Source organism: Myxocyprinus asiaticus, chromosome 9 (assembly GCF_019703515.2).
Source record: "Myxocyprinus asiaticus isolate MX2 ecotype Aquarium Trade chromosome 9, UBuf_Myxa_2, whole genome shotgun sequence".
Lineage (NCBI taxonomy): Eukaryota > Metazoa > Chordata > Actinopteri > Cypriniformes > Catostomidae > Myxocyprinus > Myxocyprinus asiaticus.
Window position 1 is genome coordinate 16,732,721 of NC_059352.1, and position 27,976 is coordinate 16,760,696.

The 27,976-nt window shown below is 39.7% G+C and overlaps 1 protein-coding gene across 1 annotated transcript in view; it reads left to right on the forward strand.

Moving 5' to 3' along the window:
* Nucleotides 1-27,976, forward strand: part of LOC127446133 (sodium channel protein type 8 subunit alpha-like) — an 89,276-nt gene that overhangs the window by 32,121 nt on the left and 29,179 nt on the right. Inside the window, exons 12-17 of the mRNA XM_051706809.1 lie at nt 5,489-5,815; nt 9,900-10,032; nt 11,171-11,409; nt 14,330-14,503; nt 14,605-14,961; nt 17,379-17,852. Coding sequence (XP_051562769.1) covers nt 5,489-5,815; nt 9,900-10,032; nt 11,171-11,409; nt 14,330-14,503; nt 14,605-14,961; nt 17,379-17,852 — 1,704 coding nt within the window. The remainder of the gene's footprint in view (nt 1-5,488; nt 5,816-9,899; nt 10,033-11,170; nt 11,410-14,329; nt 14,504-14,604; nt 14,962-17,378; nt 17,853-27,976) is intronic.

Genomic DNA, 27,976 nt, shown 5'->3' on the forward strand with positions numbered 1-27,976 from the left:
TACAATTCTTATTTAATTGTGACAACATATTCATCATTAGAAAGGTGCACTCCAACTTTGATATTCAGCCACAGTTTTACTATATAAACAGGATTTGACATGAACTTTTTGGCTAAAAAAAAGAATGCCAATTTGCCCATAAGTATGATGTTCAAACACAAGTAATATTAATTCCCAAGTTGAAGTACCTCAGTAGATGGGTGCAGAGTATATAATATGTATTATTATATTAATATATGATTAAAATAAAGTATTAGTCTAAAAGTACACCTGTAAAATCTATTTTATTTTCTATTTACATCTTTATAACTCTCCTAAAATGTACCTCATACATTCCCTTCTAAAGGGACTTTGTTACCTTCTCACTCGAAGCGCTCGCACTTGTTAAAGAGTGGCGTGCTGTCACAGCAACCATGTTACGTTACGTTTCCGTTTGTCCTACAAAGGTCATCTCGTTTAAACGAGATTTGTTTAAAGGAGGATGCTCGGTATACTGCAGCCTTCAAAGGACGCGTCCTGCCTAGCACGCAGCCATCGAAACAAGACAAAGCCTTTTTAGGAAAGAAAACAAATCAATATGTAACAATATAATGCTTTATTAACATTTTCCAAACAAAGCCTACCACCATATAAAGATAGAAATGTACTAAAATGGCACCAATTTATTTAACATTAAACGTTTCCTGAAGTCTAAGTGGGAGTTCGACTAATTGAAAGAACTAGTCTTCCCATAGGTTGCATTTTCATTGGGCACTAAATCTTTAAAACTCTCATCCTCAACAATATTAATCAGCCAGCTATATGCTTTGTTACAGCAATCACGAAGCCGCGTTCATGATTTGCGTCAGGGCATCAATGGCAGCGGCAAGTGCTGCTTTGAACTCTTTATGAAAATCGCTTGCAAACAAACACGTCTCATTTTGCGTTTTGGTGATAGTTAAAACTTGAAGTGTTTCTATGGTAGTTAAAATGCACCTTACATAGGCAGAAAAATGCTTGATTTCTATCACAAGTCCCATCTGGGCTTGTTTTGTACATTATAGAGTGTTAAGAGGTCCTTTATACATCATTTTATCACTGACACTGAAGCGCTGTTGTGTGTGTGTGTGTGTGTGTTGTGAAGTGTGCATCAGCGTAATGACTCCGGGTGGACACATTACAAAGGTTCTGCCCTACCAGTGTTTATGCTGGTTAATGCTGTATGTATTTTAACGGTAAATGTGTTAATATCGATTAAGAAAAATTAACACGTTACATTTTTTAAATTAATCGCACATGCGTGAACTCATTAATTTTGACAGCTCTAGTATGAATACATTGCCGGACATACTTCATCTGGGAACGTGGACATTGTCCTGTGACCCGAATGTACTGTATGTCGCAGTAACAACAACCGCGTAAATAATTTTATCTGGTTTTATTAAACAAGTACAGTTTAACCAGAAGGATCAACTTTCTTGATATACAGTATAAATCACTTACAGTTGAAAAGAGCCGCTCGACTCGCAGTTGTCCGTAGTTTTTTTATTTATTCAGCATTTTGAAACCAGTTCTCACCCACTTTTATACATACTGAGGATTGGACATACTACTCAGTTGACATATTGCTTTTGGCATGCTTTATAGTAGGGAAATATGCATATTCAGATGTGGTGTGTGTCTCTTTTGCAATCTCTGTTACGCTGAAATAGCAAGCTGCCATAACCTCTGGTACTTCCTATCCTGGCCCAATTTAGCCCAGCCCTGTGCTCTGTACTCTGTGCAGTCACTCCCACTTTCCGCTGAGTCATCGTCCATATCACCAGGGTGATTAGACAAAGTGCTTCAGCTGTATACTCAAAGATCAGAAGACGAGAAAGTGCTCTTGCCAACTGCACATCTATCTATCGCTGTAATTATTTCCATCTCATTCATTATCTTGCTTTGGGCAGCAGCTTATGGATTTATGATGGTACACTTTGCCTCATGTTTAAAGGTCCTGTTAAATACTTCAAAATAATGCAAAACCTAGAGGTCATGAGTTCAATGTATTTGATCTCTCTCATTTATGAAATAAGTTTGTCATCTTTCTCTGTTTTGACAACTGTGTTTAACAAAGAATGTTTAGCCATTTCAAGGGTACCTGTTTCGTACAAATTCTAGTATCTGTATGTTGTTTTGGAGATATGTGGTGTATGACTGGGGAACTGGCACCTGTGAATTATTTAACCACTATAAATCTTTCATTTGATGAGAGCAGTAATATACTGTGCTTAGGCAGGAAGTTATACTCTTGGGTCTTAGGCCCCACCCTGCAAATTCTGCTCATACCAGCCCCACTGTGATAATAGATAAAAGCGCCTTATTAAGCAAACACTGCTTTTAATTGGAAGCTGGTTTCATTTATTACGTTGTGACCGAACATTTTACCCCTGGCAGTGTTGGGGTTTTCCCCCTGGATTCCTGTAGCTTTTGTGGAAAGCCTTTGTCAGAGGTTGTTATAGCTATTTAAATAACACCACAAAATCTCCTAACTAAGGAGTCCTTAGGAATTTTCTCCTTTGTCAATGCAGCAATGTGGTCTAACCACTTTACCAGATCAACCCCCTTCTCCTGAGTGAGTGATCGGAGTAAAATAGTCCCTGCTGAGAACACATTTGGGCCTCTCTTTGCTGTACATAGTCTGCAGTGGTCAACCGCTCCATTAGGGAGAAGGCTTTCAGGCATACCGCAGAGAAAACGCCTGCGCTAGCAACTAGCATTCTGCATTATCAGTACATTTCTGAAAACAGTTAGAACTCTGCCATATTAGTGGTTTCAACTAGCATATTGGATCATCTCTGAATTTCAGATGGAAAGTATATTTTAGCTGGGAGCAAGTATTCTGCAGTACGATAACTTATTATTTTTGCTATATTAGATATAGTGCCTTAAAGCATCAGTCAGCTTTACTACTTCTCTATATTATACAAAAATAGAAAAAAGTTGGCACTTTGAATTGGCGAATACCAGAAGTGTCTGGCAGTTCGTTGCTGAATTATTCACTAAATTACTTTTGCCAGGAGGTGGGCAATATTTTTGTAGGTAGCCTACCTGTATTCAGGGGCTTTTTGAACCATATCAGCTTGACTCATGAATATTAATTAGGTGACATTATGTTCATCAAGTAGTCCTGAAAGGCAAGTGATAAGACGGCTGGGTGGTAGCCCTGAATTACTGCTTACCGTTTGCAAGTTCGTTCAGTCCACTACCAGTGCAACTGTGGCACTTTATTAGGAACTCCTGTACACCTACTTATTCTTGCAATTATCTAAGCAGCCAATCGTGTGGCAGCAGTGCAATGCATAAAATCATTCAGATACAGGTCAGGAGCTTCAGTTAATGTACACATCAACCATCAGAATGGGTAAAAATGTGATCTTAGTAATTTTGACCGTGGCATGATTGTTGGTGCAGACGGGCTGGTTTGAGTATTTCTGTATTTCTGTAACTGCTGATCTCCTGGGATTTTCATGCAGAACAGTCTCTAGAGTTTACTCAGAATGGTGCCAAAAGCAAAAAACATCCACTGAGTGGCAGTTCTGCAGATGGAAATGCCTTGTCGAGGAGAGAGGTCAACGGGGAATGGCCAGACTGATTCGAGCTGACAGGAAGGCTACGGTAACTCAGATAACCACTCTGTACAATTGTAGTGAGCAGAACAGCATCTCAGAATGCACATCATGTCAAACCTTGAGGCGGATTTGCTACAACAGCAGAAGACTACGTCTGGCACTTTATTAGGACCATAGTGTTATATGGGATAGAAGACATAGAAGCAAAGTGAAATAATGTCAACACAGCAAACTAATAAGGAATTATGCTTCTAACCACAAGTGGAGATCTGTAGTTCCAACCACACAACTTTGCGATGCAGTTTGCGAATGTTCATTGGAACTAGTTTCAGGAAACACCAAATCGTTGAATTACGTTGGTAACGATGGAACTTGCGACCATAGTTGGCAAACGATGCTTTTAGGAAACACACCCCATATCTAATCTGACCCTTAAAAAATTATTTTATTGGTGTAACCCAATAAAGCCAGGCCATATTAAGTTTTTGAACAAATTGCCATTATTGATTGAATACATAAACAATCAGTGTTCAAAACAATGTACTTACCTTACCCAGATTCACTAAGGTAAGCCTATAAAAATTATTAGTATTTTGTGCTGTCAGGATCGATTTGCCGCAAAATCGCTGGCTTATGACGTACGTCCTTGTGTCATTACATCTTGTCCGTGAACATAGGAAAGAAGGGTCAGCTGTCTCATTCCCATGTAAACAGTAGATGGCGGTAATGCACTGTTTTAGTTTGCGAGTAGTTCAGTTCATTTGAGTCACATTTACACTGTTCCAGACAGCATCACAACAATCTGGATGGATGTTTATCTGATATCCTTTTGGCGAAGTTGTTTACCTGCTATAATGCTTGAATATGTTTTCTGGTAGGGTTGTTGAAGCTTATATTGCTTGTCATGCTTGTATGAATCTAACATTACTCGTGTGTTAAACGATCGCAATGTATTTATGTTGTTGGGGGGAGTTACTGTGACACGTTTACTAATATTTATAACTTCTGAAATTGACTGTTAACTGTTATATTGCATTTTTAAGCATACCATTTTCTAGTTTAATAAAGTATATTTTATCCCCATCATTATTGAATCCTCGTTTTATGTTTTTAGTTTACTGTGTTATTGTGTGCATACATAGACATACTATTTTAGTATTACGGTTCGCTTCCATTATTAACTTAGGCTGTACAACATAATATAAAAATAATAAAGTCTTCCATTGAACTCGTATCAGCCATATCACGAGTATCACCTCTTAAATTGATAAGTGTAGGACAATGCAAACATTAATAGTAGATAAAACACTTGAAAAATTATATTAAAATATACTGGTAGTGATTGAAATGATTGAGTCCCCTGTTCTTTATGTAAAAGTGCTTTGAGTGTACTGTCAGGAAAGCGCTATAAGTGTAAAAGTAATTAATTCAAAATATGTGAATACGAGTGTTGTTTATATTCATCAAAGCAAGAAATATTTAAGTTTAAATGTTTAACCGTATAACATTATATCAACATGAAAATAGCGTGGTATGACTCCGGCTCTGAATATCTCCAGTCATGATCACACACAGGCAATACATTTCAAAAGCTCAAATCGTGAGATTCATCAGCCAGAAGAGCAGAGCAGAAACACGAATCACGTTTAGTGTTCTTCTGCAAATTGCTTGCAATTTTAAGTTTCAACCACAGATGTTGCTAGAGAGCACAAAGTTACGTAGTGCAGTTTTAAATAACATCTCTGACTTGAATAAAACAGTTAAACTAAATGTAACCACATGAAGAAAATCTTTAAGGTTAACTAACAAAACATATTTTACAGTGTGTATTTATATGATTACAGAATTCTTAGATCTTCTCTCTCTTTTTGTGTGTCGTTCTTCTTCTTTAACAGTCACTTTTGAGTATCCCCGGCTCACCCTTTATGTCCCGACGGAGCAGTATCTTCAGCTTCAAGGGCTCAGAGAATGAGTTTGCGGATGATGAGCACAGCACGGTGGAGGAGAGCGAAGACCGCCGCGGCTCCCTCTTCGTCCCATACAGGCGCAGCAGCTACAGCGGCTACAGCCAGGGCTCCTCACGCATCAATCCACTGGCACCCCACCCAGGCTGCAAGAGAAACAGCACAGTGGACTGCAACGGCGTGGTGTCTTTGATTGGGCCTGGGCACGGACGGCTACTGCCGGAGGTGAAAATAGATAAGGCAGCTTCTGATGACAGTGTAAGGACGTCAACAGGGGGCAGGTTCAGAGTATAGGCATGACAAGAGTGGCTGATTATGAATCCAGTTTAGATTTTTTTCTCTCTTTCCCTTTTTCTTCTCAGTCCTTTCTTTACTTTTAGTCTCTGTATTTTTTATCTGTCTGTTCTTTCTCCACCCCTTAATGATTCATTTTCCTCTTCTTCACTTGTTTCAATTTTATTTTTCCTTTTCCACGCAAGTCTTGATCAGCAATCCTACCAGACCCCACTCCTTGCCATCAGTCTCCCTCTGTGAATGGCGTGGCCAGGGTTGGGGAGTAATGGAATACATGTAACGGGATTACGTATTTAAAATACAAAATATAAGTAACTGTATTCCACTACAGTTACAATTTAAATCATTGGTAATTAGAATACAGTTACATTCAAAAAGTATTTTGATTACTGAAGAGATTACTTTGCATTTTATTGTCATTTGTGTCATTTAATATTTAGTCCTTTCAGATGAGAATCATTTATACATATAAATGATGCGATCCAAAGTGCATTTGAACAGTGGTGAAACACTTTCTTACGATGTGTTACATTCATACGAGCAGACAGAGAAGTTTGGAGCAGAAGAAATAGAAATAAACCTTGTGTAAATTGTCAGCTATACGCTAAGCTAAAATGCTATTTCTAGCCATTTTACATGCACATGTTACCAGTCACGATCATATGTTTTTATCAAGAAAATTCACATTGGATCATAATTTCTTTTTTTCTAGTAAGACCTTTGATATTAGGGCAAAAATCATATTCTTGATAATAATTTTTGTATTGTTTTCCTGTAAAAATATCTAAAAACCCTTAAAACAAGATTTATCTTGTTTTAGAAACAACACTGCATAAGATATTTAGGTTTTTCAGAGAATGTATTTTTAACATGTGTATTTTGTCTTACTATACTGGCAGAGTTTTTATAGTCAAAACGAGTGAAAAAATCTATCAGTGCTGAAGAAGTAATCCAAAGTATTTAGAATACGTTACTGACCTTGAGTAATCTAATGGAATATGTTACAAATTACATTTTACAGCATGTATTCTGTAATCTGTAGTGGAATACATTTCAAAAGTAACCCTCCCAACCCTGGGCATAGCCAATCAAACATTGAAATTGGGAGAGCTTTCAAAGGGTCCCTTGGTGTACATGCTGACTGTTGAACACTAATGTCCATATTTAAACTAACTTATCCTATAATAACTCTTGTTTTGCCTTCAACCTAATTTATGGGTTCCCACGGTCATGGAAAACCTGGAAATATCAGGGATTTTTGCCATTGTTTTCTCCAGGCCTGGAAAAAATAATTAATAGAAATGTCTAGAGTTAATATACATATTTGGAGTTACGGTCTTCTCAAAAAAAATTATTGATATTGCTCTTGTGTAGAACGAAACATGCTCTCAAGCCATAGCAAATTGTCCTTTTAAGTCGATTATTTTCAGTGAATCGGTTAAAGCAGTTCTCAAATAAGTCTGAATGATTCATTAGGGAATCAGTCTGAATTTGAATGATTTAAAAAAAATATTTGTCAAGTAATCGCAAACAACAGGAAAAGTACATGGTAAAGTTATGGAAATTAATTGCTCAAAAAGTGTGGGAACCCTTATTAAACTGCCACAATGGACATTCATTTTCTCATGAAATAATGTACCAAATAATATTTTTAGGTCACACTTGCAGTATACCATTCCATCGTGTCAACCACAACCTCAAATTTTTCCATTTAATTTTTTCCCCCAAATATTTGTGCTCCACAACATTTACCTGTAATTTCAGAATTTCAGGACCACTCTGCTCTCCCCCAAAAAGTATGATGCAAGAAAAACCTATCCTAACCTTTTCAGCATTCTGCCTCTTTTTAGTTAGCATGGTGGATTGACATCCTTATACTCTCTTTGCCTTCTCCTGTGTGGGAAGAATGAGTGTGACCCAGTTTCCACCCAGTGTGCCGTTTCAGACATTTAACTGAATATGCAACGTTCCTATCTTACGTTCTTGGATAAAGAATCTTATGTTCTTATCTGGTTGTAATGAAAGTGCAATTATTAACGAAAAAACCATTCAGAAAGAATGCCCGCAATACCGAGTAAAGTTAAGCTCACAATACCAATCGTATTGATTACTTGCAATAAGCCTCATGATGCTTTACAATAAAGTGGCTCGCTAGTTTCCGTTTACATGTGTTCAAAATTTGCTGTAGTTGCATAGTTCCTGAAGCTCCACTTAAAATGAGTGTTCGGAGGAAGATATTAAAGAACGAACATTTTCAGGGACAGAAGAAGAAATATTCTGAACGTCTTCAAAATTCAGCGGAAGAACAGTTTTCAAAGCTTTAATTCAGCCCAAGCCAATCTGAGAAAGTAATGGCTGGTATACGCCAAATGTGTTTTAACTTTTCTCCTGACACGCTTCAAACACTGCAATGCTTCATGTGTTAGGGAGGACAGAGAGACCTGATGAACGCATGCATCACCTTGTTTTTATTAAATGCATGTTTTAACCTCTATTTTATGTCCTTGTTTCAGTGATAAGTATATCAGTATATTTTTAAATGCATAAGTAGAAGAGCTGCCAAAGATAATGGGTTCTAACGTTTGAAATTGATTAAATATGTGTAGTGTCATTAAATATATTTTAGCGCAGTTAATGTTTTATTCAATTTGACATTAAAATGGCTTAATTTTGTCCTGAGTGATTTTTAAATCCTTGTCAAAGTAAGAGAACGACTACATCCATTTTCGACATTTAACCAAAGTTAAGTCAAAGTTTATCATTGAAGCTCAACAGGTATCAAATATCATCAGTGAATGAAACACACGTTAATGAAATGACCAGACTGCTGCAGTTTAGATATGTTTGATTTATTATTCAGGAGTTGAGTGTAGCTATATCTGGAAAGGAAAAAATAAATTTAGAGGCAAAATGTAGCAAATTATACATTTGAGATCAGTCACGTTAACATGACTGTCAACCAATAAACATGATGTATTATTTTAATCAACTGACAGCCCCGAAAAAATTAGAAATAATCTGCCTTTCCATGAATAAACCTCTGCATGCTGGTGCATTGAACGCTGTAACCGGAAACCGGAGTCACACTACTAAGAATGCGGAACCAGTTGTGCAAGTAGTCCATTGAAAGTCCAAAGAGTTACCTAAAGGTAGTGAAAACTGGGCCATATGTAATGTGTGAATTTTCTTCGTGCTTGTCCTTGCATGCTGATATTCTGTGGAGGACAACTAGGCTTTAGAGTTTTAGAGTTTAAGACAACTAGATTTGCAGTGATGAATGAATGGTCTCCAAACTCAAATAAGTGAATAGGTGTCTTTCATTTAGAATGTTCAAATCATATAGAGTTTGTTAAAAGGATAGTTCACACAGAAATTAAAATTCTCTTTTATTCTACATGGCGCCTCATGTGGGCAGCCATGTTAGCATCACATGGCCAGCTGAATACTACTTGCTTAATCTCAGTATCTGCCCTGTTATTGGACACTTTCACTCATGTATTAAATTAATCCTGGCTTACTGTGCATAGTGAATTTCTACAATGGCATTGGTAACTGAAAACTACTGTGTTTGAAAGATGCAGCATCCAGACCATTAGGTGTCAGTGTAAACCATACTTCGACATACTTCAGAAAATTACTGAGTGCACCTTTAACAGGCCTACCATTGACAAAAGTAGTATTCATTTAAAAAATATTTTAAAATAGGCCTAGATTAAGTCATTATAATGTAACAGGGCTGAAAATGTCACTTAACTGTGCTTCCGTTTCTTGTACACCCTGCTTTTCCAAGGCACACCTAGAGCCTTGTTTCTGTACTTACTGTTGGATGTTGTTAAAGGTATTAGCTATTGCAGATACATATTCTGTTGTCTTGGCAGAATCAAACTGTGTTCTAGTATAACCAAAGGAATATGTCAAAGAATTAAGCAAAGGCTGAGATTGAGGTGCAGGTGACATTTAGTGCTTATGTTTTTGTCAGCATGTGCATGTATGTTGGGATGAGTTTCCATGTTTTCCCCCCCTCTAAATGTTCTTTTTCTCTCCTTAGACCACAGAGGTGGAGGGTAAGAGAAAACACTCAGGTTCTCTTATGGTGTCAGTAGACCAGCTGAATACTTCCTTTAGTCGGAAAGAGCGAGCTAACAGTGTGATGACTGTTGTCACCAACACACTGGTGGAAGGTATAGTGTAATATCTATCACCCTGTCCCTCTTGATGCTCATCACTTATATACACATATTACAGAAATATTTTCACATTTAAAGAAATAGTTCACCCAAAAATTATTTATTCACCATCGTGTTATACCTGTGTCCTGTTATTTTTTTTTATTTTATTTTTTTTTATCTTCACTTAGATACAATTATTAGTATCTTCACTTATCCATACAACAGTTTAAAGTGACAAAACGGCAAAAAGTACTTTAAAGGCGCACTCAGTAAGTTTTTGTTCATGTCATCTTGGACTTAGTGACACCTAGTAGTGTGGATGCAGCATCATTCAGTCACAATAGTTTTCAGTTAAAGATGCTATTGTAGAAAATCACTATTCACAGTCAGCCATGATTAATTTAATTCATGAATGAAAGTGTCCAATAACAGAGTGGTAACTGAGATTAAGTGAGTTGCATTGGGCTGGTCATGTGATCCTAACATGGCAGCTCTCATGAGGGGACCCTCTCCATTTGGAATAAAACCGTTTTTATAAGGTTACTAATATGACTGGTGTCTTCATCATAATCGAGTTATCAGGATTATATACATATGTTTCAAAATTACAATTTCTATAGGAGAAATTAAGACAAAAATTACTGAGAGCACCTTTAAAAACAAAAGTTGTCTATAAGACAGATGGCTAAATTCCAAGTCTTCTGAAACTATTCGATTGTTTTGTGTGATGAACTGACCAAAATTTAAGTTGTTATTCACTGATAATCTTCCCTGTCTGCCACAGCTCTCAAATCAAATATGGCACCCTATGCTGCAGGTTGGATGTCAAACGTCCTCACCTGTTTTGAGGTCTTACCTATCATGAGGTAACCAAACCTCATGATGTCAGACCTGCACCATATTTGATTTTACAGCTTAATTTGATAGGTCACTTTAATGTCACTTTGTTGTATGGAAAATATCTAGGTGAAGATTGTTATAAAAAATATAGAAATTAAGAAATAAATAAGAAATAAATAACAGCATATTAGTTTGAAACGATGTGAGGGTGAGTAAATAATTGGTGGACATTTTTGAGTGAACTATTTCTTTAAAATATCAGCCTCAACATTTGTTCCCCTCCTCTTCTTTTTTCACTTTATCATTACAGAACTGGAGGAGTCTCAGAGAAAATGTCCACCATGTTGGTATAAGTTTGCCAACATATTCTTAATATGGGAGTGTTGTCCACTCTGGATAAAAATAAAAGAGATAGTGAACTTGATAGTGATGGATCCATTTGTAGATCTGGCCATCACAATATGTATTGTGCTGAACACAGTCTTCATGGCAATGGAGCATTATCCAATGACACCACACTTTGAAGAGGTGCTTTCTGTGGGAAACCTGGTAAGAATATTTTTTTTTCTTGTCTGTTGTCAAAAAGACCAAAGTAGTTGTACCTAATATATGTATATTTGTACATAATGTACATGTGAGGTTCGTAATACTTACATAATGTATGTAATACATAAGCATTAGACATTGGAGATCCAGATACAACTGAAAGAATTGGCTGTCTAAGTTCCATAATGCCCAAAAATGCTATACTGTACTGCAGGGGTGCTCACACTTCTATGGCATGAGATCTACTTTTTCATAATGCCATTATAGTAAGATCTACCATGTATTGTTGGCAGTGTTGTCACGATACCAAAATTTCAGTAATCGGTACATGTGTACCAGTGAAATTTGACAATTCTCGATACCAAAACTAATACTAACTAATTTATGAATTAGGTAAACACTGTTTTAATTTCTGAAATAATACTTAAGGACAAGGAAACAACAGTAATAATGTAAGAAAACAGTGCTTACATTTTCTAACAGCAGTATCAATATACACTATATTGCCAAAAGTATTCGCTCACCCATCCAAATAATTGAATTCAGGTGTTCCAATCACTTCCATGGCCACAGGTGTATAAAATGAAGCACCTAGGCATGCAGACTGCTTCTACAAACATTTGTGAAAGAATGGGCCGCTCTCAGGAGCTCAGTGAATTCCAGCGTGGTACTGTGATAGGATGCCACCTGTGCAACAAGTCCAGTCGTGAAATTTCCTCGCTACTAAATATTCCACAGTCAACTGTCAGTGGTATTATAACAAAGTGGAAGCGATTGGGAATGACAGCAACTCAGCCACGAAGTGGTAGGCCACGTAAAATGACAGAGTGGGGTCAGCGGATGCTGAGGTGCATAGTGCGCAGGGGTCGCCAACTTTCTGCAGAGTCAATCGCTACAGACCTCCAAAGTTCATGTGGCCTTCAGATTAGCTCAAGAACAGTGCGTAGAGAGCTTCATGGAATGGGTTTCCATGGCCGAGCAGCTGCATCCAAGCCATACATCACCAAGTGCAATGCAAAGTGTCAGATGCAGTGGTGTAAAGCACGCCGCCACTGGACTCTAGAGCAGTGGAGACACGTTCTCTGGAGTGACGAATCACGCTTCTCCATCTGGCAATCTGATGGACGAGTCTGGGTTTGGTGGTTGCCAGGAGAACGGTACTTGTCTGACTGCATTGTGCCAACTGTGAAGTTTGGTGGAGGGGGGATTATGGTGTGGGGTTGTTTTTCAGGAGCTGGGCTTGGCCCCTTAGTTCCAGTGAAAGGAACTCTGAATGCTTCAGCATACCAAGAGATTTTGCACAATTCCATGCTCCCAACATTGTGGGAACAGTTTGGGGATGGCCCCTTCCTGTTCCAACATGACTGCGCACCAGTGCACAAAGCAAGGTCCATAAAGACATGGATGAGCGAGTTTGGTGTGGAAGAACTTGACTGGCCTGCACAGAGTCCTGACCTCAACCCGATAGAGCACCTTTGGGATGAATTAGAGCGAAGACTGCGAGCCAGGCCTTCTTGTCCAACATCAGTGTCTGACCTCACAAATGCGCTTCTGGAAGAATGGTCAAAAATTCCCATAAACACACTCCTAAACCTTGTGGAAAGCCTTCCCAGAAGAGTTGAAGCTGTTATAGCTAAAAAGGGTGGGCCGAGGTCATATTAAACCCTATGGATTAAGAATGGGATGTCACTTAAGTTCATATGCATCTAAAGGCAGATGAGCGAATACTTTTGGCAATATAGTGTATATTCAAATATACGTTCAAATATACGCAATTATAATTTACCATAAATCTTAATAAATCACAGGTTTTCACTGCATGATTATAATCATATTTTTAAAGCTACTAAAGTTATCCAGCCAAGAGCAATACATTTTTATTTTTGTTTGATTAATATTAAAGTCTAATATTATTAAGGGCAGGTAAATCACGATTGTACATTTACTTTAGACATAACTGACTGTGTTTTAATTAATACCTCGCGCCAAGACAGGCATTTTACAGTGTACCGTCACACTGTCACACTGGCACGTATCCGCATTACCGTGAGCGCTTTTACCACACACACACACACACACACACACACACACACACACACAGCATGCACAGAGAAAAAAGGCGTTTGACAGTCAGACAGTGCTCTCGTGAGACTTTAGGTAACTGGGGGGTTACCTTCTAGAGACGACTGTAAATTTCCAAGTTTAGGTCTCTGCGGAACAATAATGGGTGTTTTCCAATCTGTGGGCGTTTTCAAACTGGGTTGGGCATTTCTAAACTATCCAGTGAAAGCAGGGAAGCTCAATGTATTAATCAGTGGGCATTTCCAAACCAGGAAGGGCATTCCTAAACTATCCAATGAAAGTAGGGAATCTCAGTGGTTTGAAAACTGATTTTTGTTCTGCAGAGACATAAGTCTCCGAATTTCCAAAACGTAGGATGGCAAGGGGATGGGTCCTTTTATATTCATGAGGAAAGTGATACCTGATTGGTCAAAGAAAGTATAACCCTCATCCTACCCATAAACCTAACGCTATCCAATCAGGTATCTTTTTGCTCAAAAATATGAACGAGTCTTCCCCTGCCATACTGCGTTTTGGAAATCCATGTGTGGGGGAGACTAAATAAGGAAATAAAACGTGATCTTTAAGATTATCATTATTTGTGTAGTTTATATCCCTTTCCCTTTTGACCTGTTAAATCGACCAGTCGATCGCGATCGACGTATTGAGCACCCATGCTATACTGTATATATACGTACATGTTTTCTATTGCTAACTAACACTCCTCTGATGCCATTCAAACCACCAAATAATTGAAAATCAGATCTATTGTTCAAGTATGACAAATGACAAATGTCATGAAGGACAATCCTCACATCAAACCTTCTAATGATATTCCTTTTTTTCTGTCTTTTTACTTCAGGTGTTCACAGGTATCTTTACAGCTGAAATGTTCGCAAAGCTGATAGCCATGGATCCATACTATTACTTCCAAGAGGGCTGGAATATCTTTGATGGCTTCATTGTAAGCCTGAGTTTGGTGGAGCTGGGGCTGGCTGATGTAGAGGGGCTGTCTGTGCTCAGATCCTTCAGATTGGTGCGTTTTGACTGACCATTCCTTCTTTATGTATGTCGGTGTATTGTACAGGTATGTACAATATTGTATATTGTATACTTCTGTTCTTCTCTCTCATACAGCTGAGGGTGTTTAAGCTGGCTAAATCATGGCCCACTCTGAACATGCTAATAAAGATCATTGGTAACTCAGTAGGAGCTTTGGGGAACCTGACCCTGGTGCTGGCCATCATCGTCTTCATCTTTGCCGTTGTGGGCATGCAGCTGTTTGGGAAGAGCTATAAAGACTGTGTGTGTAAGATCGCTGAGAGCTGCGAGCTGCCCCGCTGGCACATGAATGACTTTTTTCACTCCTTCCTCATTGTGTTCCGGGTGCTGTGCGGAGAGTGGATTGAGACAATGTGGGATTGTATGGAGGTGGCTGGACAATCAATGTGTCTTATTGTCTTCATGATGGTGATGGTCATTGGAAACTTGGTGGTGAGTTTTAAAATTCCTTTTCCCATGCTGGTCCAGGCTGGTTTATGTTGATAAGTGTTGCTGGTGTTCATGCTGGTTGAGTGGCATAGTTTTCTTGTGTTGTAGTTCTTCATCCTTTTTTGTTGTTATTTCTTCCAGTTTTTTCCAGTATTTTATTTCCATTTTTCCATTTTATTTGTCACCCTCAGCCTTTGTCTTCCAAGTCTACACTTTGGTGTAGGGCTGGGCGATATGGCTTCAGAATTTATATCTCAATATTGTTCAGCAAATTGACGATATTTGAGATATATCTCGATAATTATGTTTTTGCTCTGAAATAGCATAGTAAATAGAATTTTTTTTTTTTTTAAATCAGAGGAACCATCATTTCATCTAAACAGCCATTGTAGCTATGTAGAATTAATATTTCAAAGGCATTAAATAAATATCTATTTAAAAAAGGCATGTTTCCCACAGTTTTTCAATAAATTAACACAAGGGAGAGTAAAATGTAATAATTTTCATTGATTTGCATGTTTATACTTATATTTAACATACAATCATATATGGAAGCTTAATAAAAATCTTATTTGCCTTCGTATATTTTTACTAAAACATTTTTCTTTATGAATGAACAAGGTGTGCAAAAACGTATTATTATGTTATTTTTTGGAAATCAGATGAATACTGCATAATACTAAATTATTACTGTGGAGTCCAGTCAAGTTTATTATTATAATATAATACTGAATTATTATTATTTTCAGGATAAGATTTGTTAAAGATAAATTAATATATTTCTGTCCTATTTACTTCACCATGAGGTTTTATTATGAAACAGAAAGGGCAATGTTTGTTTGACAGTTATGAGTTTCGCATCTTGTGAACCGCTGCCAAACTCTCCTTTACTGTTCCGCGTTTGTAGATTTGTTTAATAACTTAACAGCGGTTACTAATGTTTTGGAATTGTGTGAATGCTTGAACCTGCAGTACTTCACAATGCAGGTGAACTGCGCTAAAAACACAAGCCCCTGCCGCCCATGTGCGTGCACAGATCAGCGCGTCACCGGTTCATTCTGAAGCACACACAGACCATGTTTATCTTTCTTTAATCGCAGCTTTTGGCAGTTAAATAATCACATATATCTCCATTTTGATGTTATTTTGATTAATTATACTGCCCTGAAGGATCGTGAAATCAGTCTACTGATGCACTTAATGGCCAAATAAAAGGCTCATTAAAATCATCGTGATATTCATGATATTGTTGAATTTTACATCGTCAGCAAAATAATCTCGATTAATATCGTGGGTATTCGATGTATCGCCCAGCCCTACTTTGGTGATGTAATGTGGCTTGGACTGTGAAGTCTGCTTCAGAGCAGGCTTTGCAAAAGAGTACAGGGATGGGGAGGTCTTGAGGTCTTGAATCTTGAAAGGACAAATGGGACACCTTACGGTCTTGTGGACTTCACAGACATTCACAAGCTGAGACCACAAGGACAGGGCCCATTATTGTAAATCGATATTAATATTAAAGGAATAGTTCACCCAAAAATGAAAATTTGCTGATAATTTACTCACCCTCAGGCCATCCAAGATGTATTTGAGTTTCTTTCTTCATCAAAACAGAATTTAAGACTTTTAGGATTTCATTTCAGGCCTCCTCTAAACAATGCAAGTGAATGTACTCCATTTTTTGACGGTCCATAATGCATACTTAGGGTGCATCAAAATAATTCACACGACACCAGTCGACAAATAAAGTTCTTCTGAATGCAAATGATTGATTATTTTTAGAAACAAAACAATACTTATATACTTTTTAACTACAAATGTTCGCTTCCATACATCTCTGTGACACGCGCTCATGAGAGGGATGACGTAAGCTCGTTGGTAAAGTCACGCGTCACTTGGAGGAGTCAGGAAACGCATCGTTTACATTGTTTTTTTATTATTATTATTTGGAAATGATTTTTTATTTTATTTTATGTTGTTTTGAAATTGTTTTGGACTGTTTTGGTTTGTGAATGGCGCTTGGTCTGTGCTCTGTGCAAGTTTCTATTGTAAACAATGACGAGCAATGAGAGCTTATGTCATCCTCTCATGAGTGCACGTCACAGAGATGTACGGAAGCGAACATTTGTAGTTAAAAAGTATATAAGTATTGTTTTGTTTCTCAAAATAATCAATCGTTTGCGTTCAGAAGAACTTTATTTGTCGACTGGAGTCATGTGGATTATTTTGAATAGAGTACAGTCACTTGCATTGTTTAGAGGAGGAGGCCTGAAATGAAATCCTAAAAGTCTTAAATTCTGTTTTGATGAAGAAAGAAACTCAGATACATCTTGGATGGCCTGAGGGTAAACAATCAGCCAGTTTTCATTTTTGGGTGAACTATTCCTTTAAGCTAAAGCAGTGACATTTCTTTTGATCAGGTGCTGAACCTGTTCTTGGCCTTGCTGCTCAGCTCTTTCAGTGCTGATAATCTGGCAGCCACAGACGATGATGGTGAGATGAACAACCTGCAGATCTCAGTGATTCGCATTAAGAAGGGTATCGCTTGGCTGAAAATTCATGTACGGCTCCTGGTGGCCCACATCCTGAAGAAGAAGCCTCTGAAAGATGAAGACAAACCTCTTGATGACATGTATGATAAGAAACTCAACATCATAGGTAACCACACTGGAGTGGACATCAAATGTGACCTGAACTACCCCAAGAACGGTAATGGCACCACAAGTGGCATTGGCAGTAGCGTAGGAAAGTACATAATTGATGAGGAGCCCATGTCCTTCATACACAACCCCAACCTAACAGTACGGGTTCCAATCGCTATGGGAGAGTCAGACTTCGAGAATCTCAACACAGAGGACTTCAGCAGTGAGTCGGATGTGGAAAATAGCAAAGATGTGAGTATTGAGCACATGATGAATAAGGGAAGGGTATGGAGGTAGAGAATGATGAAAAGGGTGGAGGTAGTGATTCGGTGACAAAGATGAGTCAGAAAGTTGTGGGTAAGAATGAGTATTAAGTAATGAGTGTGTCAGGATGATGTGTGGAAGTAAAGAGGTAAATAGTTTGAGGTTTGTTTTAACTCACAGCACAAGAAAACTTTGAAGCAAAAGCTGAGTATGCCACAATTTTTTGGTTTGTTTTACGCTCTCAGAGTAATAATGTATTATCCTGATTTAATGTACAGTACTGTACAAAAGTTTTAGGCACTTGTTGCATAGTGAGGATGTCTTCAAATAATGACAAAATAATGACATAAATAGTTTTCATTTATCACTTAATGTCATACAAAGTCCAGTAAACATAAAAAAATCAATATTCGGTGTGACCACCTTTGCCTTTAAAACAGCCCCAATTCTCCTAGGTACACCTGGACACAGTTTTTCTTGGTTGTTGGCAGATAGGATGTTCCAAGCTTCTTGGAGAATTTGCCACAGTTCTTCTATCTATTTAGGCTGTCTCAATTGCTTCTGTCTCTTTATGTAATCTCAAACTGACACGATGTTCAGTGGGGGGCTTGGTGGGGGCCATGACATCTGTTGCAGGGCTCCCTGTTCTTCTATTGTAATCTTTCCTATTTGCAAAAGTAATGTTTGGGAGTCTAACATTTATATTTCCTATTGACACACTAAAGCTGAAGATATAAATAACCATCTTAAGACAAATGCTTTTGTGAAAGACCTTAGGTGCCTAAGACTTTTGCACAGTACTGTACATGCTGTTGATTTTGATGTTTTGATAATTTTTTTTTTAGCTCTTCCTGACTGATAACAGTAAAGGATTGAAGTTGTTTGTAGGGAATAATTGTAGTCTCCTGGGGTGCTGTGGCAGACGGATGCGTAATTCCAATTTTGTTTCTGATGATTTCGATTTTATTAGTAAAGAATTCATAAAGTCATTACTACTATGCTGCGATGGAATATCTGGTTCAATAGAAGTTTTATTCCTAACCAATTTAGGCACAGTACTGAAAAAACACCTAGGATTGTTGTGGTTATTTTCTATGAGTTTGCTCAAATATGCAGACCTGCCTGTTTTTAGAACCTGTCTGTAGTTAGAGACACTATCATTCCATGCACCGTGAAATACCTCTAATTTTGTATTCTTCCACTTATGCTCCATTTTCCGAGCTGCTCTCTTGAGAGCATGAGTGTGATCATTGTACCATGGTGCAGGATTTTTCTCTTTAAATTTCTTTAAACGAAGGGGGCAACAATATCTAGACTGCAAGAGAAGACTGTATCCATATTTTCTGTGACAACATCAAGTTCTTCTGAACTTTTTGGCGTACTGAGTATTTGAGACAAGTCTGGTAGATTATTAATGAAGCTATCTTTAGTAGTTGAAAGAATAGTTCTACCTGAATGATAACGTTGCGTAGATTGAGTTACCTTTGCTAAGCGCAGTATACATGAGATGAGGTAATGATCTGAGATATCATCGCTCTGTGGCAGAATCAGTTCAAAAGAATTAAACTTATATCCAGACCTTTGACTAACACTGAAAATAACACTGTAAATTGTAGCAACACCTCCTCCTCGAACTTTCAGTAAACATGTGGCATGTAATGCACGAAGCAATAATATGAGCGATGCCATGACTTACTGAAAATTGTTTGTTGTCGTTGTGGTGGTGGTTTTTGATCAGTGGGGGTTTGAGATCGATGTGAATCCCTCACGTAATTGTTGTTGTTGATATGGTTCCTGATCACCAGTGGTTTGAGATTGATGCAATGATCCGTGTAAAAAAAATGCATGCAGTAAAGCACGCAGTTTAATCGCAATAAAAGTGGAAATGCATGTGTGCACTGTAAAATGCACGTAGTTGTGTCACGTTAAAAAGTATAAAAGCGGAAAAAACAATGCACATGATAAAATGGTAGAGATTAAAGATTAAATGCTGAAAATAGAAAGATAAGCAGTGTTAAGCAGGCTAGCAGGCTACAAACACTAGCGCTAGCAGGAACAGGAAACAGCGTCACCAACAGAATGAACACCACATTATGTATTTTTTGAGGATGTATTAGGGCTTCTTGATCAAAGGTTACTTATTTATTTACAAAAAGACAAACAAGGAGGCTGCATAAGTCTGTAGTATACAACCTCCTAAATATAAGATAAGCAGATTGTATTGACCAGTACAGTCTTGTACAAGCAAGCTAGTGTAACTGAGGAATTCTTTTTGTGTGACATTTTGGCAACTAATAGCACAGTATTCTCAACTGTATACATTTTATTACAGTAATCAAAACATGAGACACTTATTAAAAAAGCAAATGTGGAGAGGTAATGATTAAATTATGGCAGTACATGTCTATTGACATGTAACTAGATAAAGACAGATTACAGGAGCATAGGCGGATTAAGGCTGTGCAGGCAGTAAAGCAATGTTGAGTTGTGCTATTCCTGTGATTTATTGCCTTGCTGCTTCTGCTGAGTGCAGAGCCACTCTGCCAAAGAATAGATGCAGTCCACAGAATGATGTAATGTTTTTCCTTTGTGTGTGTGTTTCTACACGTGTACAGTATTTAGAGCTGGGCAGTATATCGCTTTACAATTACTACTTTTGGCTAAATTTGACATATATATATATATATATATATACACTACCGGTCAAAAGTTTTGAAACACTTACTCATTTTTTATTATAATATTTATTTATTTATTTATTTTTTTTCACATTTAGAATAATAGTAAAGTCATCAAAACTATGGAATAACATAAATGGCAGTATGGGAATTATGATGTGACTAAACAAAATCCAAAATAAATCAAAACTGTGTTATATTTTAGCATCTTCAAAGTAGTCACCCTTTACCTAGATTTTGCAGAAATGTACTCTTGACATTTTCTCAGCCAACTTCTTGAGGTATCACCCTGGGATGCTTTTTAAACAGTATTGAAGGAGTTCCCATCTATGTTGGGCACTTATTGGCTGCTTTTCTTTATTATTTGGTCCAAGTCATCCATTTCAAAAACGTTTTATTTTTTTTATTTTTTTATAAATGTTAGTTTTATAATGAAATAAATTAATATGGTGGCACAATTATATTTTTGTCTACAAAATTAATTTCAAACATTTAAGCATATGCCTTCAGATCAAGGGTTTCAAAACTTTTGACCGGTAGTGTATATGGATATTTATGCATTTGCTCTGAAATGGCAAAAGAGAGGAACCATATTTCCTCCAAACAGCCATTGTAATTAAAGGAATATTGTGGATTCAATACAAATTAAGCTCAGTAGAAAGCATTTTTGGAATAATGTTTCAAAAATGATTTCAACTCGTCCCTTTTAAAAAAAGAAAAAATTGAGGTGACAGTGAGGCACTTACATTGGAATTGAAATGGGCCAATTTTCAAAGGGTTTAAAGGCAGCAATGTGAAGCTTACAATTTTATAAAAGCACATTCATTTTTTCTGTTAAAACTTGTTTATTATTTGAGCTGTCGTCATTATTTATGGTTGTTTTAGGGTTTACAAAGTTACGTCGTCATGGCAACAAATTTGTGAAACTCTGGATATGACTTTACACAGAAAAGATTAGTATGCTATTTTATCACACTAAAATCATGTTAACATGCATATTGTTTATGTCTTGTGGCTATACTTATGAAACAGTGAGTATTTTAATGTTTACATATTGGCTCCATTCACTTCCATTGTAAGTAAAATTTTTGCTTTTTTAAAGAAAAGGAGGAACAGATTGAAAATAATTTTTGTGGTAATCAACACTACACCACAAATTCTGTTGATTAAGATTAATTTGTATTGAACCTGGAATACTCCTTTAAGGCATGGTTTCCACACTAACATGTATATATCAACAATAAACAATATTACAATATGTGTTAATAAACCAAAATATATAGCTATATTTTACTAAAACATTTTAATATATGAAAAATACAGACAGTTTGAACTGATTTATGGAAAATGATTTAACTCGAATGCCATTTTTATCTATTGAAGTTAAATCAAAGACACTATTAAAATATCTTAATGGTGAGCAAGGAGACAAAGAAGCAGTGCGAAACTAGTAATGATACGCTCTTAACTTAATGGTGAAATAAAAAGCGCATTAAAACCATTGTAATATAATCGATGTTGCTCAGCTGTTTATCTCTAGCAAAATCATTGTAAAATCATTTTGTAAGTTATTTGATATATAGCCCGGCTCCATGTGTGTAAAAGTTTGAAGAATTGAAAGATATTAAAGCTGGGGGCCTGGGTAGCTCAGCAAGTATTGACGCTGACTACCACCCCTGGAGTCGCGAGTTCGAATCCAGGGTGTGCTGAGTGACTCCAGCCAGGTCTCCCAAGCAACCAAATTGGCCCGGTTGCTAGGGAGGGTAGAGCCATATGGGGTAACCTCCTTGTGGTTGCGATTAGTGGTTCTCGCTCTCAATGGGGCACATGGTAAGTTGTGCGTGGATCACAGAGAGTAGCATGAGCCTCCACATGCAGAGTCTCCGCGGTTTTCTGCGGTGTCATGCACGACGAACCACGTGAAAAGATGCGCGGACTTGTCCTCCACCACCCGGATTGAGGTGAGTAACCACGCTACCACAAGGACATACTAAGTTGTGGAAACTGGGCGTTCCATATTGGAGAAAAGGGGTTAAAAATGATATACTGTATATATATATATATATATATATATATATATATATATATACATGGGATTCTCCCTCCAACCAAACAGCATAGCTAGCCTGCAAAAATTTATTCAATTGAGTGCTAATGATGTATGATACCAGTGGACCAGATTATCCAGAAAACTAGAAATATCTGTCAGCTTTTTCCTGTGTCTGGAAAATCATCCCTCAGATTAAATTAGCTAATGGACAAGCAGGAACACGTGAACTGAGTAATGACAGATATGCAAAGGAAGTGAGGAAGGAAAATTATGCACTTTTATAATATTTGTCACAGACATGCGCATACACTTACATTAATAAAGACTCTCCTGTCATTGTCCTAGTCTCTGTGAAAAGACTGTGTCACCTTGACCCAGTTTAGACGTAACAGATCTAGTACTGCTGAACTACACGTAATGAACAACCAGCCAGTGGCATTGCAGTAGATCAAGCTTGTTGGCCAATCAGAGCATTGCTGGGTGCATCTATATTTTTGATTGGCCAGGCTGGGTCATCGAGGACTGCAGTGGTGGTGTGTAAGGCATCTTTGACCCTTTTGATGCTGGTGTGTGTGTATGGGTATTGATGATTATGGTTTTATAAAACTGCTGTGTCATCCTGGCCTACTGTGAACAGGGTCAGGCCTTTCCAGTACAGAAAGGAATATGTTTGTGTGTGTGTGTGTGGGTATATGTATGTGTGTGCATTCTTATCAGGTTTATATAATGGTAGTTGCTAGCAGTAATAAAGAGTCTGATTACACCTCACATTAAAAGTTGCTTTCCTTGTGAAAATAGAATAATAGAATTATATTAATAATTTTATATTTTAGAGCTGTGAATCGCAAAACATTTTTAAACTAATAAATCGCAAATATTTCTGAGATTAATCGAGATTAATCATGGTACATCATACTTAAGCAATATCACACGAGCAAGAGTGCGATATGGCCCTACATCAGCACTGCTGTGATTTGCCGCAGGCCAAGTGGCGTAGGTAATCACAGCAGTGCTGATTTAGGGCCATATAGCATGATTGCGAGTGTGATATTGCTTAAGTAAATTTTTAAAAATTAGGAAAAACTGAGTACGGTCATAAAAACGCATTTGTGCATGGAACCACTTTCTTATGCGACGGAACAGAATCTGCCGTTGCTGGTTCAAACCAAATGATGCGTCCAAGCCTCCGCTAGTAATTCAAAAATGTCACTTCAGAAATAGTATCACGGCTTGTGCTGTTTCTAGCAAGTTATTGGATAAACAAGGATGGATGTGTGTGTGTATGTGTGTATGTTTGTGTTTGTTTGTGTGTGTGTGTGTGTGTGTGTGTGTGTGTGTGTAGAGAGAGAGAGAGAGAGAGATGGAGCGTGTGGGATCACTTGCTGCCACACCCAAGCAGAGATGCTGTAAGCTTTCTGAAGATCAGCTTTCTCAGTGGAAAAGTAGCCGTCCAAACGGGGGTATTTCTCCCTATTTCGCGGTAGCCGGTGCACAAAAGTCTTTCACTATAGAAACTGCAATCTCCTCCACTATTTTAAACAGCACGTCCTCTCCAATGTGGAAAGTCCGGTAAGAGGTAAGCGTTGTGTAATTAATCAGTCTGTTGTGTCTCTCAGCTGTGATGCTGAAGTTGTTTGTTTAAAGCCGTTTAAAGCTATTTCCTTGCTTACGAAAGCAAGCCGCGACCGCAACATTGGCATGGTCATGTTCTCGCAGTGAGAACATGAACCATCCACGAAAGCTGCCTCCGTGTGGATCGCGCCCAGACACGAAAGACAGCGATCATGACCATCCGAAGTTGAGAGATAACGACCGCAACCAGGAATAACACACAATCGGAAAGGCGTCTTTAAAAAGACGTTCCGTATGTGCTGCTCTTTTAGAGAATTATACTCTTTTAGAGAAGTAAACTCTTTCAGAAAATATACTCTCTTTTTTCTGCCGAAGCGCCCAGGGGCGTTCTCTGCTGTGCACCAGTGCAGAGGAGGGAGAAGCCGCTGAAATGCACGTCAGATCCAGCAGAGGTGAATGAACAGTAGTAGTTCGGCTCCGAAGAGAAAATCTGAATGAGTGGTTGCATACCAGCTCCTTTTATACCCGTATGTCCGGGGGAGTGGCATGCAAATACCACTCGCCAATTTTCATTGGCCTTTTTTCAAAGACCAGAGGTGTCTCGGGCTCCCAAGGGTGACCCCTAGTGTCACTACATCGACACAACGTCGAGTGAGTGACAGATAGGGAACAGCAGAAAATTTTGCCAAACTTTTAATAACAGCATGCCTACTGATTTTATGGCAAGTACGTATACACATACACTTATATATCAAAGACTTATAGCTGAAAAAAAGTGAACATGTGAACAAAAGTGAACAAAAATTTTTAAATATTTACATTTACAATTAAATTTATTGCAAGTTCTTTGAGACAATGTATAAAATAAATATATTTATGATTATATTTTAATGTTTGTTTTAATATATACAACAGTTAGTTCCGGTCCTCAATTCTGATTGGACGAGAGACGTTCCATGAGCACTGATGGTCTCACACCATCAGCACTCGGACGCTTCACTGTGTGTATCACTCTGCTTGTGTTCGTGCCATTCTAAACTAAAGTGTAAGGGCAGTGCATATTTGTGTGTGTCTTTTTACATGTATTTTTTTTACATTACATATGTTAGCCAGCAGGTGGTGGCAAAAGATCATTTTTGTGTGTAATATGAGCCAGTTAGGTGGCGTGAAGTGAATCCGCGTCAGTCAGTGTATACATTCAACAGCACTACATGATCGCTTGTATTACTACTACATTACTAAAGAAAGGACCTGCCATTCCCCAGCACGCTCGTCTGCCCCAGTCGGGCTTCCGGATGAGTCCGCCGGCTCGTCTCACGGCGAGTCTGGCCTCTTGTTCGGAGCCCGCGAAGATGATGAGCTCTCGAGCGTAGCATCGGAGAGCAGGCTTGTCCAGTCAGACGCAGAAGCCTCAGCTGGGCTCCCCCCCTTGGGGACAATTGCCCAGTCACAGGCTGATGCAGAAATGACGGACATGCTTTCCTGGGCGGCCGCAAGCGTCGGATTAGAGTGGAACCCTCCGCTCTCCCCTGAACCCTCGCGGCTCGATAATTGGTTCCTGGGCTCGCGGCACCGCTCAAAGCAGCTACGCCCCGCTCCAGTGCATTTCTTCCCGGAAGTGCATGAGGAGCTGACGAAATCGTGGGAGGCAACTTTTACTGCCCGGCCCCGATTCCGCAGTTCCTCCACCCTCACTACCCTCGATGGCGGGGCGGCCAGGGGCTATACAGCAATTCCCCCAGTGGATAAGGTGCTCGCGGTGCACCTATGCCCGCAGAGCGCCGCCATCTGGTGCAGACACCCTAAGCTCCCGTCCAAGCCCTGTAGGTTCACGTCGTCCCTGACGGCTAAAGCCTACAGCACTGCTAGACAAGCCGCCTCTGCCCTGCATGCCATGGCTCTCCTGCAGGTCCACCAAGCCAAGGCACTGAAAGAACTGCACGAGGGTAGTTCCGCCCCAGATTTGATGCAGGAACTGCGCTCAGACGAAGGTCACGGCGTGGTCTCTTGGGTGGACGATGGCCACATTAGTGGTCCAGGAGCGCCACCTTTGGCTCAACCTGGTCGAGATGGGTGAGGCCAACAAGACACGGTTCCTTGCTGCCCCCATTTCCCAGGCTGGCCCATTCGGCAACACTGTCGAGGACTTTGCCCAGCAGGTCTCAGCGGTGAAGCAGCAGACAGAGGCTATCCGGCATATCGTGGGAGGCACGATATGCCAGATATCTCGATATCCTTACATAGACTCCCGTTCAAGATGCTGACGAAAAACGCATTCTGGCGAGTGTCCGGCATCAAGATTGTTTCGCGGCAGTAGACCTGAAGAATGCATACTTCCACGTCTCGATCCTTCCTCGACACAGACCCTTCCTGCGGTTTGCATTCGAGGGTCAGGCGTATCAGTACAAGGTCCTCCCTTTCGGCCTGTCCCTGTCCCCTTGCGTCTTCATGAAGGTCACGGCGTGGTCTCTTGGGTGGACGATGGCCACATTAGTGGTCCAGGAGTACCACCTTTGGCTCAACCTGGTCGAGATGGGTGAGGCCAACAAGACACGGTTCCTTGCTGCCCCCAATTCCCAGGCTGGCCCATTTGGCAACACTGTCGAGGACTTTGCCCAGCAGGTTTCGGCGGTGAAGCAGTAGACGGAGGTTATCCGGCATATCCTGCCCAAGATCCCGCACCCCATCTGCTCATCGCCAAGGGTGTCCCCCTACGGTGACTGCACCGGCTCCGCCGCAGCCCGCCCCTTCGGCCCGGCCCCGGCGTGAAGCACACTGCAGGAAGCAGATGCCACCCTTCTCACAGTCGGCCGCTAAGAACCCACGGAGGTCTTCAAAGCGCCCCTGAGACGGGCGACCCAGGGACGAAGAAACCCACTCACCTGGAGCTGGTAAGAAGACCACTCCATCCCCCGGTGGAGGGCCGGGTGGAGAATCTTTTGTTGCCTTTTTGTTTGATTTCGCCGCATGCCCAAGTGGCTGCGGTACCCAACAGTTCAGCGGTATCCACTTCACCTTGGTCAAGGACGAAAATGCTTCTACCTTACGCGTGGAGATCGCTGCCCTCCTACGGAAGGGCGCAATAGAACCTGTCCCTCCGGCCGAGATGAAGAAGGGGTTTTACAGCCCCTACTTCATCGTACTGAAAAAAGGCGGTGGGTTGTGGCCAATCTTGGACCTGCAAGTACTGAACCGGGCCTTACATAGACTCCCGTTCAAGATGCTGACGCAAAAACGCATTCTGGCGAGTGTCTGGCATCAAGATTGTTTCGCGGCGGTAGACCTGAAGGATGCATACTTCCACGTCTCGATCCTTCCTTGACACAGACCCTTCCTGCGGTTTGCATTCGAGGGTCAGGCATATCAGTACACGGTCCTCCCTTTCGGCCTGTCCCTGTCCTCTCGCGTCTTCATGAAGGTTGCAGAGGCAGCCCTTGCCCCGTTAAGGGAGGTGGCATCTCGAGGACTGGCTAATCCTAGCTCACTCTCGGGACATGTTGTGCGCACACAGGGACTTGGTGCTCTCACACCTCAGCTGACTAGGGCTTTGGGTCAACTGGGAAAAGAGCAAGCTCCTCCCGGTTCAGAGCATCTCTTTCCTCGGTTTGGAGCTGGACTCAGTCTCTTTGACAGCTCGTCTCACAAACGAGCGTGCCCAGTCGGTGCTGGCCTGTTTGAAGGCGTTCTGTTTGAAAACAGCGGTTCCACTGTAACTTTTTCAGAGGCTCCTGGGGCATATGGCATCCTCAGCGGTAGCCACCCTGCTCGGGTTGATGCATATGAGACCGTTTCAGCACTGGCTTCAGACTCGA